The sequence below is a fragment of the Bufo gargarizans genome, chromosome 3 (genome assembly GCF_014858855.1).
Source record: "Bufo gargarizans isolate SCDJY-AF-19 chromosome 3, ASM1485885v1, whole genome shotgun sequence".
NCBI classification, from domain to species: Eukaryota; Metazoa; Chordata; class Amphibia; order Anura; family Bufonidae; genus Bufo; species Bufo gargarizans.
The window spans coordinates 72,754,569-72,774,444 of record NC_058082.1 but is presented as its reverse complement, the minus strand read 5'-3'; the positions used below and the strand labels follow the sequence as shown (position 1 = coordinate 72,774,444).

Here is a 19,876-nt window from a genome sequence, read left to right as displayed (position 1 = left end):
CAAGGAGTGAACAATACTGGCAGCACCGACCATCTGCTCTCATGAGTAGTGTTGAGCGAACTTGGGTTTTAAGTTCGGCGTCTAAAGTTCGGGTTATCTAAGAATCTCATTATGGATTCCGCTACCACGGAACATAACGGAATTTAGAATCCATAACACGATTCTTCGATAACCCGAACTTTAGACGCCGAACTTTAAATCACAAGTTCGCTCAACACTACTCACGAGTGTTGTGCCTATGTACACACAACACGTAAAGGCGAGCCTAACTATTTATTGCTTTCAACCTAGTTCTCAAAAAAAATAAAAATACTACCCTATGAGCGCCTCTACCTCTTCTTTTTTGCTGCATATGCTGCTTCTAATAAATACATTGCTTATACTGTACCCAAGAGCTTTACATGAAGACAAAGAGGGTCCATCAAAAAATCTCAGTGGGGACCATGTTTTCGTGCCGATTTAGGTGACTGCATTCCACCCTGCTAAGGCCTCATGCACACAACCATATCTGTTTTACGGTCTACAAACCGCAGATCTTCAAAATACGGATACCCTCTGCGTGCCATCTGCATCTTTTTTGAGGATCCATTGACTTGAGTGGGTCCTTGGACCTCATTTTGCAGACCAGAATAGGACATGTTCTATAATTTGTGGAACAGACATATGGATGCAAACAGCACATGGTTTGCACCATAAGTGCAATCTGCACAAGAGAACCTGCTAAAAAAGGGATTGTCCAGGACTTAACGGGGTTATCCTAGACCTATAATGCCCAGGCCCCCTCATACTGGTCATACTTACCCCTGTCCTCAGAACCCGCACCGCTTCTGATGGCACCAATAGCAGGCGCAATGGGAACAAGCCTCCCTAGCTTTGTGGGTGGCGTTAGGGAGACTCATTCCCGTCGCGGCCTGCTATTGGTTGCACAATATCCCCAGTCACCAGATGTTTGACTGATGGACAACATCACAGGCAGAGGAAGAGGCCGCAGCGCACGTCTGACAACTGATGGACCACCACTGATCAGCTATTGATGATCTACTGTATTTCGAGAATAGGTTATCAGTTCTTAAAGGGGTTGTCCAACCCAACAACAAAATTAAAGCCTGGCCCCAGAAAAATAAAATACGCCATGCACTTGCTGATAGCCCATTTATTTTAGCACCACCATTATGGGTGCACTTACTGGTCTTTAGGCCAAACAACCCCTTTAGTGACAACTAATTCCAGAAATGTTTTATTTTGTATAATACATACAGTGCAGTAAAAAACACCACCTTTTAAAGCTAACAGTTCCCTGGACGCAGGAGTATTTTCACGCTTTGGGAATGCATGTTAGGTTTGGGCGTCCTGTCGTTTTCTGGATTTGTAGAAGGTATGGCAGAATATCATCTGACAACATTTCCAGTTACATGCTTGTGGCAGTCACGCTACTCCTCCTGACTTTCCATGTAAAAATATTCAGCTGTTCTTGGAAATTGGCCAGGATTTAATTATTTCTTCCTCTCCTCTCTCCTTCCAACAAGCCTCCATTTTAAAGATGGATCACAGATCTCTAATGCTCTCCTAAAAGCCCCTGTAGTGCAGCTTGCGTGATTAAATTTCATATCGGTTTAGTCAAATGCACACAAAGTGCTCAGAAACCAGTGTGACTGGGAACAGATATGTCTGTAGCAATTATAAAGTATATGGCATGAGAAGGAATTAGGTGACATTAATCTGAATAATTACATCCATAGCGGTTACGTTTTCCTTGTCCTGATGAAGCAAGCACCCAGAGGAAGTGGTGTGCTGGCCCCTGTGCCTCCCTGTATCCAGCCCCTCGTCCTTTCAGGACAGGAATACAGAGATGCTAGAGAACCCATCATTAGTGCACTTGCATGTTCCATTTTGTTTTTCATCTTCCAAAAAGCCAGGTAGGAACATTTTGCCCACAAAGTGTCCTTATGTGTAAGGCTGGGTTCACGTCACGTTTTTCTATCCGTTTAACACATAAAAAATAAAAAAAATACATTAAGCGGATGCCTCAGACTGATATTATACAGTGGCAACCTTTCACCGTTGTAAAAAAAAAAAAAAAAGTTTTAACAGAGGTTTAAAACGGGATGTGAAACCGCCCTAACTACTCAATAATGTGGCAACACCAGTGGCCCCAAGATAGTTCACCAGCCTCATATATTGCCAGGCAGATTGCTGGCGACTTCATTGTCCCTACAGTAAAGAGCCATCAGCCTTTTCTGCAGAGTCCTGCTAGCAGGTGACCTCACTATACAGATGTAGAAGTGAACTTAAATCGCATAAGGGATTGAGATGTGTGCTGCTACTGTGGTGTGAATAGTATAATCCCAAATAGTCACAGCGCTCAGCAATAGTCTGGCTTATTTTAGCGTGATCGTCACGGTTCTGTTCCTGACTCCACCTCAGGATCCACACTTGTAGTATATATACAAATAGACAGCACCCCAAATGGTAGATATGCAAATTAGTGTATTTTTTTCAGACAGACATGGTGGTACACAACAAAACGTTTCGGGCTAAAGGAAAGCCCTTCTTAAGGCTAGGTTTTGACCAGGGTCAGGGAAAGCCTGTGCTACTGTGGTGTGAATAAGGACAATGCCGATGACTATAACTTACCCCACAAATTTTTTTTAAAGGCTATGGACAATTTTGGAGCCATTTTTTTGTGAATTTAGATGTATTTTGCACATAAAAAAACTCTTTTGTAATATGTTTTTATTAAAATTTAGCTGCAGCTACAAGGTTTCACCCTGTGACACAGCAGCTGTAGAATGCCATTCTGTGATAAATACATCAAGACCGAGTATATAATTTATTGCTTGTTCTCCAGCCCTTCTCTCTCTTCGTCTGAATAAGCTTCTAAGCTGATGCCACAAATCATCTTAAAAACAATGTCCAGGAGAGCAGATGGAGAACAAGGAATTACACAGCCAGTCTAAAGGATTTATCACAGAATGGTATTCTGCAGCTGCTATGTGCTGTGAAACCTTAAATGGATTGTGCAACCAGTACATATTGATGACCTATCCTCAGGATAGGTCATCAATATCAGATCAGTGGTGGTGTTTTCAAGATTACACTCCGCATTGCCTCGGAAGTCTCAGCAGTGAAGTGTAATTACAGGTGCTTGTTCCATTCACTTGAATGGGGTGAACACTTGTAATTACACTGCACCGCCGCTACAAGCGAGATGACGCGCAGTGTAACCTTGGAAAGAAAGCAGTGCTCTTATAAGAGACACCTCCTCTCCAAACAGCTGATTGGTGGGGGTGTCTGCAAATGGACCACCACCGATCAGATATTGATGAACTATCCTAGCTCATCAGAATGTACTGGCTGCACAACCCCTTTATTGATACAAAATATGAATATTTATATAAATGTTGTTTATTTTAAATAATACCAATTACAAAATCATCTAAATTATAAAAAAAAAATAAAAAAAAAAATAAAGAATTCTGGCGCAGAACCGCAATCTGCGACTTTGCCCGGCTCAGAATCTGTGTTACATCTAGAACTGGCTCTGGATGCGCTGAAGTTATGGAGAGGCCTGCGTCAGCTATGGGGCTTTATTAAGACTGGCGTCTAAAACCTTGCTCTTAATAAGTGTGCCCCATTAGTCTCTAAAGGTGTCCATAACCGTTAAACAAAATATCCTACGTTGAAGAGGTCATACATTCTTAGGTACACTTTGTAGATAGGTACCACATGATGAACTCATCAGGCTTAAGTCTGGAGGAATGGCTCACACACCCATACAATTGTGGTGTGAGCCATTCCTCCAGACTTAAGCCTGATGAGTTCATCGTGTGGTAGGTTGCCACTATTTTAATAAATATAATAATAAAGTTTCTTTTTAGGCGTTTATTCAGGCAGTAAAACAACTAGCAACATAATACGCAAAATTATCCCTATAGTTAAATATACACTTTGTAGATAGGTAAAGAGAGGGCAGCAGGTGGTGATAGGTCTAGATCAAGGATGCTCAACCTGCGGCCCTCAAGCCGTTGTAAAACTACAACTCCCATCATGCCCTGCTGTAGGCTGTCTGGGAATGCTGGGAGTTGTAGTTATGCAACAGCTGGAGGGCCGCAGGTTGAGCATCCCTGGTCTAGATGGATAAATAGTTAGGTATGTGGATTGACTTGGCTGATGCAGAAGAGACAGAAGGTGTTGAGAAGATGCCGTAGATTGAAGTTTGGTAGGCCTGAAATGACCATGGGCCCGCACAATACAGGTCTTTGTGAAAAAAAATGACTTGCACCTTAAAGATACTCATCATAGCAAAGGAGTGGAAGCTCCCAAATCACATCAGGACATGCTTTATCATTAGGGGTTGTGAAACACACCACCACACCTGTCCATGGGTTGTTTTTGGTATTTGTGCACTGAAGTCATTCGGGCTGAATGTTTTTGGAAGGAAGCAGCCATGTTTGTTAGTTTTTTTTACCCTGGACAATCCCTTTAGTTTAAATGCTGCATTCACTTCCAAACGAGAGTAGCCTAAAGGTTTCTGTTATTACTGCCACATTTAGGATTTGTACCCAGAAACTGTACCACAAGTGAATTGCATGGTCCGGGCAAATAAACCAAAACTCATCTGTTTTACTGCAGGCCATAATAATTGTCATGACAGTATAGGTAATTCATCTCTGAGACACATTATCAGGATGCCGGCCCAGCACTGCAGAGATTTACTGTATTGTAAGGTTAAATGTGACACGTCTCAGCTCCTCCATGATGCTGTACTCCTTGTCTTCAGCTATTTGAGACAGTAGCTATAAGTATTGCATTTACACAATGTGATGCACATGACCTTTAAAACTCAACAGATTTTTTTCCTTTCTCTTCTCCAAGGCATATGTGTTAGGAAATTAGCGGCAGCATTTAATGCCCATTTCATTCAGTGTCAGACTATGTACAGTGGAGACGCTAATGCTTAGTTTTGCCCTTACTAAACGGTGTTGATTAAAACCTGTGAAGACAAGTTCTTGTATTTGCAGTGAATAATCGAATGGCCAATGAAAATTCATGATGGCTACTAATAATTCACAAGCACCTCCTGCTTGGATCTACCAGACCGCAGTGTTTGACTTCATGTCTCATCCATATATATTCCTCCAATCCTTACTAGAAAGGAATTAAGGTGGTGGGCCACTTTCTGGCTGCTTTTGACCAATGTGTATGTAAGATGACTATATGACACTAATATCACCACCTATGCTGTACAGACAGGAGACCTGTCCATAAGATGGCCGCTGATGGACCAGGCAAAAATTACTCCAGACACATCACTCGGCATACTCCACTCTTTCCAATTCTGACGGGATCGCACAGCATTATAATTATTTATAATACTTTGTTTCCATGCGACACCTTGAATCTACTGCATTGTTCTGACATATTGCCATTGGTGTAATTCTGTAGATAGATATCTGGCAGGGACACACAGCATACCGTGCGATTCTGTCAGAACGGTAAATTCCACCTACCCACATACTGTAACTCGTTTCTCACTCATTTCAGTCTGAGCTTAGCATGCCAAAATACTGGCAGATCATGGACATAAAAAATAAATAAAAATGGAATGTGGGATGAGCCTTAATCGACCAATCTGAGTCATGCAGATTAGCTCTTTCCAAAAAGAAGAGAAAGCTGAGCCACTAATGCCACCTGATGTAAGATATCCTATAAGTCAGTGCTCAACCTTTTGGAAAATAGCTAAGCCAGTACCTCATCTGCAGACAGCTGTTTCGGGTTGATTGCCCCTCATTAGTGCAGAGCAGAAAAAACTGGCATAACTGGGGCAGAGGCCTTAGTCAGATGTTGCAGCTTGGCGTGTAGATCCTGCACACTTGTAGGTTCCCTAAGCTTGCACCCCATCTGGTTCCATAAATGCTTAATTGGTGATAAATCTGGTGACTAGGCAGGCCAAGGAAGTATTGCAATCTGGTGAAGACATTCCTGGGAAACCCCTGTGGGTGAGCATTATCCTGCTTGACAATGCCAGTTGGAAGCCCTACCATGAGAGGCAATACATGTGGCTGCACATATCACTAAGATGTTAGTGTCCTGTCCCTCAAATAACTACTAGGGGTGACTGACCACAAGGCCTCCATACTCCAACTGTTATGGGATCCCGCACTGAACCTGGATTTGTCTCTAAGGACTATATGGTTCCAGTCCGTAGCAGTCCAGGTCTCTCGTTCATGACACCACGGCAAATGAAGGTGAATGGTGGCTGGCTGTCAGTGGACACACAATGTACACGGTTGCACCAAATCTCCTTCTGCTAAGTGCCTGAAATGGTCTGGGCAGAGAGAGGAGTAAGTGCCACCTTGTCTGGATGGTGGGGAGTGAAAGTGTGGGAGCTGCTCGTGCTTGTCAGAGGATCAAATAATCCTCTCTACTGGTGGTCTTCAGAGCTGTTTGAAGCCTGTTCACCATGTGTGCATTCCCTCATGTAACCAAGCTCTTACCACCTCCTAACAGCTTGGCCAGAAAAGCCTAGATGAGGGCAATGATGATCCCGCTCATCTCATTCCAATAATGTGCCACCTCACAGTCTGTCAACTGAGCAGAATGGCTTTGAGTGAGTCATAGAGGCATGCATAGTAGTCACTGATCTGTCACCAAGAGGTGATACTTGGTGATGGCCACATTCTCATCTCATCCTAAGTGTATACTAATATGATGTTAATAAGGAAAATCTGAATGGAAGTTGTAATGACTAAATGCAATTCTTATTCCCTGCAGATCTTGACGGAGCAGGTTTGCACTCAAGTTGTCCACAAACCTCACCCAGAACCAGACTCGACTGTAAAGATTCAGAATCCAAGTAAGAAGCGGTGAATGTAGATATGACCTGATTCTACCGAAGCCACTTACCGTACATTTGTTTTGTCTGTTAGAACGTGACATGTCCATCTCACCAGGTTACTATGTTGTGAAACTAACCTGTGTGTCATCTCCTACCATTGCCTTCATGAATTATCTGCCAGCAGACAGAGCCCATCCAGAATCTTGTGCTCACCAGGTTGTGTTATCGAACGTGCCCAAGTCTTAATTTCATGATCTGTCTCCTTATTAAAGTGTAGCTTCTTTTTAGTAGAAAGAAAGAGATGGGACTTCTTTAGTATACTTATCGGAGGAGCGCTGCCTTGTTACAAAGATCATGCCCTGTGCTCTAAAATTCTGGCTTTGGAATGTCGAAAATAGGGCTTGGCCACTTTCTTTGCTTCTCTGCTCCAAAATATTGTAACATTTTGCTTTTTTTCATCATTCTAGTCCTGAAAAGTGTGTGGGAAGTGAGCGTGGTTGAGCTGACTTAAGCTTGATTTATTAACTGTGACTATATAAAAAAAAAAAAACTTATCAGCCGGCCATGCCATCAGTCCTCAGCGACATCACCCACTTCTATGCCATCAGTTCCTCCCGGTGCCATCGGCTTTCCCTGGTAGTGACGGACGAACATCGGCTGAGACAGTTCACGAACGCGATCAAATGTTCGAGAACCGCAAGTTCGCGGCCGGCCCCATTTACTTTAATGGCAGGCGATCCTGAAAAACCTTCAGCTCATATTTCCAGACAGCCAACACTTACTAGAAGTGCACAAATAGTCCCACAACAGGGACATACCAGAGGGGGATCAATGACAAAAATTCCCACAAAAAATATGTATCTTAATCAGGGGCCCTTTTTATGCGTCTTAAAAGGGAAATTCTCTGAAATGTGTCCTGTTGGAGCGTAGAAAAAGTTTTTTAGGCCACCAGAGTACGTTGTTCCAATAGCGTTTGTCACTATCTGTAGCTGAGGTAACGCAGCAAAACCGCAAACCAATGCTGCACTACCCAAATGCACTATATAGAAAGTATATTATTAGTATATCACACCCCTGCTTCAATCAGTTTTTTTTGGGGGGGGGGGGGGGGGGGGAATGGTATATCACACCAGTAGCGTTTGGCACTCTGTGTGGCTGCGGTATAGCAGCAGAACCGCACACAACTGCTGCACAATACAAATTCACTATAATATACTTTCTATGTTAGAAAGTATATTATAAGTATGTCACACCTATCGATAGCACACCTATACCAGTACTTAAAAGGATTTTTGTGGCCCTATTAGCTAGCGTTTGGTGTCCCTAACAGCCTGTCCCTGCTCCACACACCAACCTCTCCCTACACTGGCAAAAGACTGAATGTAAAATGGCGGCCAGATCAATTGGCTGTCCTGTCCCACCTGATGGATGTGTCATGGGTCAAAGTTCTTCACAATGTAATAGAATATGGCACTGGCGGACATCTCCATATGTTTAAATGTTCGGCGAATCGCGAACGAGCAAAGTTTGCCGCGAACCGCAAGGCCATCGGCTCTCCCCAGTGCCATCGGCTACCACCGGTGCCATCTGTCCCCAGCGCCAGTGAAATCAAATTCTTACCTTTCCTGCTAGGGGTGCGCTGACACTCCACAGCTCTTCCACCATCCTCCTCATGCGATGCACTGGGACCTGATGTCACACAGCGTTAGGTCATAGTGTATGCCTTTGCCGGCGGGAGTGGTGAGTAATGGCTAGCGCTTCACTCTCACTCCGTGGTCACATGGTACAAACAATTCCTTAATGCCGAAAATTAGCACCGAGGATTTTTTTTGTGTCATGTAGGTTAGGCTACTTTCACATTAGCGTTTTTTGCGGATCTGTCATGGATCTGCAAAAACGCTTCTGTTACCATAATACAACTGCATGCATCCGTCATGAACGGATCCGGTTGTATTATGTCTTATATAGCCATGACTGATCCGTCATGAACACCATTGAAAGTCAATGGGGGACAGATCCGTTTTCTATTGTGTCAAAGAAAACTGATCTGTCCCCATTGATTTAGATGGTATGTCAGGACGGATCCGTCTTGCACCCCACCACATCGCGGACAGAAAAACGCTGCTTGCAGTGTTATTCTATCCGCGATGAGGACGCAACCAAACGGAATGGAATGCATTTTGGAGCGTTTCGTTCAGTTCAGTTTCGTCCCTATTGACAATGAATGGGGACAAAACTGAAGCGTTTTCTTCCGCTATTGATATCCTATGACAGATCTTAATAGCGGACTTGAAACCTCTAGTGTGAAAGTAGCCTGATAGATAAAGGTCCTTACCAGGGGAAATGAAAACGCTAGTGTGAGACTCGGTTGATTTGAGTAATCGTTGTGCCCCTACTCCAGACCCTACATAAGACCCTAGTTTGGGCCATTCCACTTTCTCTTTTTATCTGGTTAAGGCAAACACTTTTGTAGAACAATCTTGAAGATGTTTAAAAGTATAACTGTATGATTTTTATTCTTAGTGATTCTGAAGGTGGTCGCCACTCTGCTTAAGAACTCCACTCCAAGCTCTGAGCTGATGGAAGTAAGACGCCTGTTCCTCTCCGACATGATAAAGCTTTTTAGCAACAGTCGTGAGAATCGGAGGTGGGTTTGTTTTCTACTCTTCCTGATTCCACTTGTCTTCTCCTTTGCTTTATAATCTTCTGTTACCCTTAGTACATTCACCAATATGTTTCATGGCAGTTCCTAATGAACATTAGCAGTGTCTGCAATAAAGAGGTCCTGAATACTTGTATATCCCTTTAAATAATCCTGGAACATTTTAACTAAAGAACTGTTATTACACCTGTGAATGTCAACTTTGTGTTACCATACCCCTTGTCAATAGCATGCATCTCTACATAGCCTGTATTCATTACGCAGGTTCAGGGTGCGTCAAGACAAGTCTGATTGAGAAAAGGAAAGCTGACACCCAGTTGTCAATCTATGCATAAATTCCCAGTAGGAATAACAGAGGGTTGGCAGAATGCAGAGTTCTAAGCAGAGGTGCTCCCAGATTTTTACTTGATGAAGAATACAAGCACACAGGGCGGTCAGGATATCTGATATATTGAGGCTGCAGCAGGCCCCCAGTATAACATGCCATTTATAGCTCTAGTGTCCTCTTGTTGCCCATATATACTGGGCTGTTAAACAGGTTGTCTGGTTTGGTGAGATCTTAGGATCAGCCTGCAATAAGAAACTGGTAAGTACTTACCTGGCATGTGACCACTGCAGCCAATTACTGGCCTGTACTGTGCACTGCTGAGGCCAGTGATTGGCTGCAGAGGTGACATCTGGCTGACATGACATCATCACTGCAGCCCAGTAACTGCAGCCTGGCCCGGAGAATTGGAGTGGCAGTGTGGGATCTGCCGGGTAAGTACTTACAAGTTCTTAATTGCTAGCTGATTCCAAAGGTTGTCCAATTTTCTCCTGAAAGCAGACATCCTTAAAGGGGTTTTCAATGATGACCTATCCTGAGAAAAGCTCATCAGTATCAGAGGGTAGGGAGTCGACACCAACATCCCCACCAATCAGCTGTGTTGGGAAGCTTTTGGTACCGGAAACTTGGCAGAGTACTAAAGGCTCCATCCACTCTGTAATTTCTGGCACTGGCATACTGCAGCTCATACCCCATTTACTTAAAGGGGTTCTCCGGGAATTAAGAAAATGAAAATACTTAAATATTACTTTAGCATAAATATATTCCCAAATGCATTTCATTAGCTATGATGGTTCATTTTGTCTGGGGAGCAATCATTAGGAGAAATAAAATGGCCGCCGTGCTATTAGTTCACACAAAACCTGTCCTAATCACACAGCAGGACAAGTTACTTCACAACACCGCTAGTGTGAAAGTAGCCTGATAGATAAAGGTCCTTACCAGGGAAAATGAAAACGCTAGTGTGAGACTCGGTTGATTTGAGTAATCGTTGTGCCCCTACTCCAGACCCTACATAAGACCCTATGATGGTTCATTTTGTCTGGGGAGCAATCATTAAGAGAAATAAAATGGCCGCCGTGCTATTAGTTCACACAAAACCTGTCCTAATCACACAGCAGGACAAGTTACTTCACAACACCGTTAGTGTGAAAGTAGCCTGATAGATAAAGGTCCTTACCAGGGAAAATGAAAACGCTAGTGGTAAAGAGCTGCCTCATCCTCCTCTCACTTGTCAGGGTTTATAATCCTTAATGCAGCTGATAAGATCTTCAGATGAATCTCTGTAGGAATGGAGTTCATGAGGAGACATGAAGTACAGAGAGGACAGACTGTGGTAATGGAGACTACATACAAGTGCTGTTTGCTGCTCATTATCTACACCCCCACTATCCTCTCTGTACTTCATGTCTCCTAATGAACTCCATTCCTATAGAGATTGATCTGAAGATCATATTAAACTGTATTCAGGATTATAATCCCTGACAAGTAAGACAGGAAGATAGTGCAGCTCTTCAACATGTCCTCCTGTGTAATTGGGACAGGTTTAGTGTGGACTAGTAGGATGGCGGCCATTTTATTTTTCCTAATAATTGCTCCCCGGACAAAACGAGACATTAAAACTAATGGTAATATATTTATAATGAATTCATATTTAAATATTTTCATTTTGTTAATTGCCAGAGAACCCCTTTAAATAGGGGCTGAGTTGCAATGCCTTGGCACGTCCACTATACACTGTATAGTTTCCAAAGTCAGCAGCTGCCAAAAACAGCTGATCACTGGGGGTGTGAGGTGTCGGACCCCCACCAAGTGATATTGATGATCGATGCAGAGTCCCTATATTTTACTAGAAATACCTAAGAAGTCCTCTCATTTTGTGGTCTTAATGGAAGAGCTCTACTGGCAGCCTTAGCATCAGAGGGATGACTCTATCAAGAAATTACAGTTCCTCAGGCACATTTACTTTTACACTTACTGCGGCCTCTGTAAAAATGAAGTGAAATTGTTAGTAATAGAAATTGCTCTCAACAGACATTGAAATCAATGCAATGATATTCTACGGTAATGGCTTCTATTTACCAGTAGTATTGTTGTTCATTTTAAGGTATGCAGCTATAACCAGGAGACTTGGTCTGACAACACTTAGAGTATTGTCTTCCAATGATTGTTGTTGGGAAAGATTGTGAGCCACCATTCAAAAATCAAGCTGAATAAACCAGTGGACTGTTGTGCTTTGTAGCTGTATGGATAGAGACCTGGGGGAGAAAGCATGTGATTCCAGCATGAGAACATACACCCTGCCCGTGTACTGGCTTTCTATAAGGCCTGATTCAGACAGGTAATTTCTGTCTGTGTGCTATCCAGACTCGGAGCACGAGGATTCATTAAAGGGCATCTGTCAGCAGATTTGTCTCTATGACACTGGCTGACCTGTTACATGTGCACTCGGCAGCTGAAGACATCTGTGTTGTTCCCATGTTCATATGTTCCCGCATTGCTGAGGACATTTTTTTTAGTTTTAATATATGCAAATGAGCCTCTAGGAGCAATGGGGGCATTGCCTTTACTCTTAGAGACTCGGCTCTCTCTGCAGTTGCTGCACCCTCTGTACTCTCATTGACAGGGCCAGGCAGTGAAAATGTGATGATGTCTGGCCCTGACTTCTCCTAAAGTCAATCAAAGTGCAGAGGGTGCGGCAGTTGCAGAGAGAGCAGAGCCTCTAGGTGTAATGGCAACGCCCCCGTTGCTCCTAGATGCTCATTTGCATATAATAAAACATCACTTTTCTCAGCAATGCGGGCACATATGAACATGGGACCCACACAGATGCCTTCAGCTGCCAAGCGCACATGTAACAGGTCAGCCAGTGTCATAGGTACAAATCTGCTGACAGATGCCCTTTAAAGCCAATGGTGCAATTCACACGTCTGCAGCATTCACCACTCTTATCCATGTTACATCCAAGACTCATTCAATTGATTTAAATCTATGCACTTGGATGGCATACAGATGCCTACCTGTTTTTTAGACCGAAATTGGAACAGCCATCTGAATCCGACCTATGAGAGGCATGATTAAAATAGGCCAAAATATAACAGTTCTGTTCATTCTTTTTAATATATGTATGTGCGCCCCTTTATATATACCTCTCTATTCCAGGTGCCTCCTACAATGCTCAGTGTGGCAGGACTGGATGTTTTCTCTCGGATACATAAATCCCAAAAACTCTGAGGAGCAGAAGATCACGGAGATGGTGTACAATATTTTCCGGATACTGCTGTACCACGCCATCAAATACGAATGGGGGGGCTGGAGAGTCTGGGTGGACACGCTCTCCATAGCTCATTCTAAGGTATGGCTTGCCTTCAGGAGTCCCTCAAATCCACCTCAAGCTCTTATACATATTTATCTGGTGCCACCTTGTGGACTTTTGAGTTCAGCTGCTCTTGTCTGTATGTGGCACTGTGAGGAGTGCCCTTCGCTTAGTCTTATGGCTAGGCCTGAAATAATGGACGTGTAGATAATTCATCTTCCACTACATGACAATATGGGTAATTAATAATCTTGTGTAATTGCTTTATAAGCCAAAAAGGGTGTGATATCATTGAATACGCTAATGCAGATAAATAGGAGGAGGATGAGAGCTGAAGAAGCTAAATGTCATTGCTCCCATAGATATAGACGTATTGCGTTGTGTAGGGGGAGATAAGCGGCTGCCAGACACTGCCAGCACCACTTATCTTGGTGGAAACAACGGGATCATTGATCTGCGAAATCTGTAAAGTCTTTGACCATGTATGTATCTTTGGAGTAATGACAAGGAGCATGCCCACTCACTAAATGGTCGTGCCAAAGCTGTGGTGTGCCCCCTGCACCATCCAGTACCTATGCTTTTAAGGGTTACCTATAGGTGTCGCTATTATACATTGTATAGAGCAGTGGTGGCGAACCTATGGCACGGGTGCCAGAGGCGGCACTCAAAGCCCTCTCTGTGGGCACCCGCACCCTGGAAAAAGTCTATGGTGTACTAATATGCCTTAGACTTCTCCTGCCATTCATCTGCGCAGGGCGCACTATGCACCGCACAGGCAGCGCATTGAATGTAGGCAGCCTATTATAGCTAAATGATAAAGTATATGGAAGTTATACTATATGGGACTGTACTGTTCTGGTTAAATTGCCATGTTGGCACTTTACAATAAATAATAGCAGTTGGGCCTCAAGAATAATTTCCTTTGGTGGGCCCCAGGATCCCCAATCTGCACTGTGGATGGATAGAGAGGGGGGATGTTGGATACAGAGAGGGGGGATGTTGGATACAGAGAGGGGGGATGTTGGATACAGAGAGGGGGGATGTTGGATACAGAGAGGGGGGATGTTGGATACAGAGAGGGGGGATGTTGGATACAGAGAGGGGGGATGTTGGATACAGAGAGGGGGGATGTTGGATACAGAGAGGGGGGATGTTGGATACAGAGAGGGGGGGATGTTGGATACAGAGAGGGGGGGATGTTGGATACAGAGAGGGGGGGATGTTGGATACAGAGAGGGGGGAGATGTTGGATACAGAGAGGGGGGGATGTTGGATACAGAGAGGGGGGAGATGTTGGATACAGAGAGGGGGGATGTTGGATACAGAGAGGGGGGGATGTTGGATACAGAGAGGGGGGGATGTTGGATACAGAGAGGGGGGGATGTTGGATACAGAGAGGGGGGGATGTTGGATACAGAGAGGGGGGAGATGTTGGATACAGAGAGGGGGGGATGTTGGATAGGATACAGAGAGGGGGGGGATGTTGGATACAGAGAGGGGGGGGATGTTGGATACAGAGAGGGGGGGGATGTTGGATACAGAGAGGGGGGGGATGTTGGATACAGAGAGGGGGGGGATGTTGGATACAGAGAGGGGGGGATGTTGGATACAGAGAGGGGGGGGATGTTGGATACAGAGAGGGGGGGGATGTTGGATACAGAGAGGGGGGGGATGTTGGATACAGAGAGGGGGGGGATGTTGGATACAGAGAGGGGGGGGATGTTGGATACAGAGAGGGGGGGGATGTTGGATACAGAGAGGGGGGGGATGTTGGATACAGAGAGGGGGGGATGTTGGATACAGTGAGGGGGGGGATGTTGGATACAGTGAGGGGGGGGATGTTGGATACAGTGAGGGGGGGGATGTTGGATACAGAGAGAGGGGGATGTTGGATACAGAGAGGGGGGGGATGTTGGATACAGAGAGGGGGGGGGATGTTGGATACAGAGAGGGGGGGGTGTTGGATACAGAGAGGGGGGGGGATGTTGGATACAGAGAGGGGGGGGGATGTTGGATACAGAGAGAGGGGATGTTGGATGGATAGATAGATAATTTGTGCTTTTATATGCGTTCCTGTGGGTTAATATTATTTTTGTAACTTAAATCTGCTGTATCATATTTCATTTTTTCACACATTACTTTTATGCGATTTTCAAGCAAAGAATGTGTTTCTGTGGGAAAAAGATAAAAGTATTCACTGCTGAGGAATAAACAGTAATAGTTAAGATCTGCAAAGTAAAATGCGAACTGTAGATCTGATCTAAACTTGCTTGATTGTTGCTTTGAAGTCTTATTTGCATGTGCAGTGGATGCAGGGAGAGCGGTGACTGACAGGCAGAAGGATGTGTTGTGATTGCGTGTACATGTCTTCACATTAAATTCTTCTTTGATGAGCCTTCACCATGGCTACGTGTGTAATCGCGTCTACAGCGATTCATATTTAAAGCATCGGGTCCTGTCCTGGGCGAACGTTCCCATGTGAGGAGCTTTCGCCATCATCTAACTTTGCCTTCAGTAGCCCCTTCTTTGTTCCTTGTGTAATTGCGGAGATAATGACTTTAATTTGTTTATCCCTGCCCTGCAAACGAAACGGGACATGAAAAATATTCTATGACGAGGGCAGGAAGCAATTAATACAAAGTGCATAATGGCAGAATATTTCGGACAAGAGTTTCCAAACAGCTTGCCTCTTGTAATTATCTATACTTAGTCTATGAAGCCACTTTAGGCACGGTGTAGGCGCTCCAGGGCTCCTCTGTGTTTCCAAAAAGAATGCCAAGAAAATTAATTGCTTTTTTTGCAGTTTGATCTCTTTAAATGTAGCCTGGGATGAATCGCTGTAAGAAGTAGAATAAATGAAATGGGTGCGACCATCTTTTAAGACGTGAATCATGAGATGTCTATTTCTATTTAAGAAATGATTGTGCTTTAGCTCTCCTTTTTTCATTTTTTTGTCCTTTTTTTCTTTTTAGACTTTAAGTTAAATGTTAATTTCTTATCTCTTTAATTATCTTTCATTCTTTTATGTTATAAATTTACAAATTTGGAATAGCCATTATAAATCTGTGTGGGGCCATGTGCATTTCCAAATATTTTTTTTTAGGATCTGCAAATCCCAGCACAGGTTCTATACTTTATTTGATGAGAAAAGCACTTTCTAATGATGGGAGTGTTGCGGCAGGCCAAAGGTCAGCCACGTGATGATCGTTGCCTCGTGTTCAGGTGAATGACGTCGACGGAGGAAAATGACAGAAGTCTGAGTATAGTTCAAAACCTTGTCAGGACCCTAAAGTGAAAGTGTCCTGCACCCTTTATTTATACACAGTTCACAGGGTGTAACCCCTCAAAGTAAAACATGATTGGTTTACAGACATTTCAATAATGGCTTTTGAATCCATCTATTGATTGGTTAGTTATTTTTCAAGTTTCACTTTACAAAAAATGTGTTAACTAATGGGTTTAGAATTTTAAGCAAAAGAGGCAAAATTACAAGGAGTAGTACAAATGTTATCTTATCTTAACACACACAGTTCACTTCTTCTATAGTTTTCTTTTAAAATGTCAGCAAATTATACCATGTATACAGATAAAATGAAAATCACTTTTATATGCACAGTAAAAGCTGGATAATTTCCTTAACATTTCCCTCCTTTTTTTTCATTTTTCTGTTCACGTGGTAGACGTTTTCTTCCTTCTGAAGGCTTCATTGTATCATGTGTGTCTTGCTAACTACTAACCTGCCTAAACAAACAAATGACCCCTTAGACAGCCCGTACTTCACAGAGTATACAGATAAGCTGCATAGACCATGCGATGCAAGCATCGATTCCAGCCTGTCTAGTAGTTGTCATTTGATTAAGCATACATTTTATTAAAACCACATACTACACACAAACACACTATCTAAGTGGATGACAACAGCAACTAGGGATACATCGCAGCACAGGAGCTTCAGACTGTCATCTCCAGGGCTGTTGTGTCATCTATTTTCAAGGGAGGGAATTTCCCCTACTGCAATGAGAAATACACAACATTAGTAATTTCCAAGCAATTAGCAGTATCAAAACCAGGCCTATCACTACCACTATGGGCTTCAGTAAATCAGAGATCATATTGTTGAACCAGACACCTATAGACCCCATCCAAGAGAAGGGGTTCCATCCTTCTTTAGCTATGTCTCTAGCTTTTTGTTGCAATTCCTTTACCTTATTCATGTGGGCCTCTATGGGATCATGTGAATCTTCAACCCAGGTGCAGCATTCTTCTCCTATGATAGCACAAGTCCCACCCTCTATAGCTAGGAGGTAGTCTAAGGCCATCCTATTTTGGAGAGCCACTTTCCTGACTTGTGCCAGTTCCTCATTAAGGGCATGGATTGAACTTGTGGTCTCATTAATAATTCCATCCATGATATTTGCATATTTGTTTAATTTATTTGCTAACTCAATTCCCCAACCTGTCCAAGAAGGGAACCACATCCAGGCTTTATCTGCTGATGTGAATAACTCTCGTTTGTTTCTAGTCATCCCAAGAAGAGTTTCAGGGGCATCAGTAAGTGAAATGTTTGTGCGTCGTCTGATGGCTGGGACAACTCTTCCTATGGTACAGTTGCCCCATGCCCCCATAGGGAGCCATGAGTAGGCTCTGTTACCACAAATGTAATATAGTCCTTGTTTCAGGACTTTGGGAATCATCCTGCCGTGATGTCCCAGCCATCCCTGAAACCATATCATATTATCATACAATTTCGTCTTACAAGTCCATTTGTCCTTGTCCTTCTTTTCTGGACAGGCACACCTTGGGGCACAAGAAACTTTCATAGTTGGACAGAAACACAAACTATTACAGTTAGTATTAACTATGTCACATGAAGTCTTCCTAAATTCCATATTGAATATCAGAGTAGCATTTCTACAATCTGTTTCCCCCACATATATCTGTGGTAAACTGACAAAACGGCCCTTTATCTTAGCTATATGGTTCACAAACATAGGCCCCAAACATATAGTGGGCGGAGAGATTATACCAGTAATCTCTAAGTATATCCCTTGATCAGAAACAGCATTATGTGAGGTGTGATCTACATCTATTTGAACATCATAGCTATAGTCTGTGAGATTCAAATCATTCATAGAGATTGGAACACCTATCAGAGGGATTCCCTTGTAGTTGGCAGGGATATGAGAGCATATCCAACAGTCAGTAGTATTCAGCTGCTTGGCAGTCTGTTGATGTAGTTGCCAAATGGAATTTGTATGTTTTCCTCCTTTCACCTGCGCACAAAAACATAGAATATAAAGAAACAGGCAAGGCATTGCATGCATTGTGATGGTCTACTGATCCACGTTATTCTCACAACTGGTTGGATTTACAACTGTAGGGCTGCTTTCCTGTTCGTGACTGTCTGTCTTCAGAACCTTTTTGCAGTGACTTGCATGGACCCAGACTGGTCTCCCGTTCAGCTTGACGGCGGTGGGTGTGGTCAGTTGCACCTGATATGGACCGTCAAACCTTGGCTCCAGGGTCTTTCTTACATGCCTCTTCAGGACTACCCAATCTCCAGGAACTAGAGAATGTGTACCTTCAAGAGAATTAGGATCTGGTATAGAAGAGAAAACACGTGAATGCACCTTTGACAGATGTTCATGCAATTCCACCAAATATGAAGTCAGGGTAGAGTAGTCTGCTTGCAGCTGCTGTGGAAAATATAACCCTGTCCTTGGTGCAGAACCAAACAAAATTTCAAACGGACTAAGCTTTTCTTGTCCAGTAGGAGTAGTGCGGATGGCATATAATACTACTGGCAAAGCTTCTACCCAGTTCATAGAACTGTGTGAGTCTAAATACTTTTGCAATTTTAATTTAATTGTCCCATTAAGTCTTTCCACCTTTCCGCTGCTTTCCGGGTGATAGGGAGTGTGCAGGGCTTGTGTGATCCCTAGGGTCTTCAGTATGTGTCCCATTATCTCCCCAGTGAAGTGGGTACCTCTGTCTGACTCTATTACCTCTGGAATCCCATATCTGCAGACTACCTCTGACAATATTTTCTTAGCAGTATTTTTGGCTGTAGCTGTAGTTACTGGCCAAGCTTCTGGCCAGCCTGAGAATACATCAATGGCTACAAGGACATACTCATATGTGCTCACCTTGGGTAGCTGGATGTAATCCACCTGCACTCTTTGAAACGGGTACAAGGGTTTGGGAGTGTGTTTCTTGGGGGTCTTTACAAACCTCCCAGGGTTATGTCTGGCACATGTAAGACAACCCTGAACAAACTTTTCAAAGAGGGTCTGAATTCCAGGTGCAAACCAATGTTCTAACACTAGTGCGCTCATAGCTCCTTTCGACAAATGAGTAGGGCCATGTGCTAAATTGGCCATCATCGGATACAAACTCCGAGGCAAACATGTTCTGCCATTTACCTGCCAGAGCTCTTCTGTCTTCGTAGCCCCCGCCTCCATCCATACCTTTTTGTCTTGAGGCGTTATCTGGGCCTGTAATTCCTGCAAGAGCGACAAATCTGGCATAGTTGGAAAAAACAATGTCAGGAGCGGCAGACCGGCTGCTTGTTTGGCTGCTTGGTCTGCTTGAGCATTTCCCACAGCCAGCGGATCATCTTGCTTCACATGGGCTGGCACTTTAACAATGGCTACCTCTGTGGGCAGCTCTAGAGCCTCTATGAGGCTCTGTACTGCTTCTGAATTTTTAATTGGTTTGCCCGAGGAAGTCAGAAAT

The 19,876-nt window shown here is 43.6% G+C and overlaps 1 protein-coding gene across 11 annotated transcripts in view; it reads left to right on the top strand.

Moving 5' to 3' along the window:
* NBEA (neurobeachin) overlaps positions 1 to 19,876 on the top strand; it is a 580,876-nt gene that overhangs the window by 198,687 nt on the left and 362,313 nt on the right. For all 11 annotated transcript variants that reach the window (XM_044287233.1, XM_044287230.1, XM_044287232.1 and 8 more), the window contains 3 exons: positions 6,775 to 6,856; positions 9,362 to 9,485; positions 12,988 to 13,180. In XM_044287233.1, the coding sequence (XP_044143168.1) occupies positions 6,775 to 6,856; positions 9,362 to 9,485; positions 12,988 to 13,180 (399 nt within the window). The remainder of the gene's footprint in view (positions 1 to 6,774; positions 6,857 to 9,361; positions 9,486 to 12,987; positions 13,181 to 19,876) is intronic.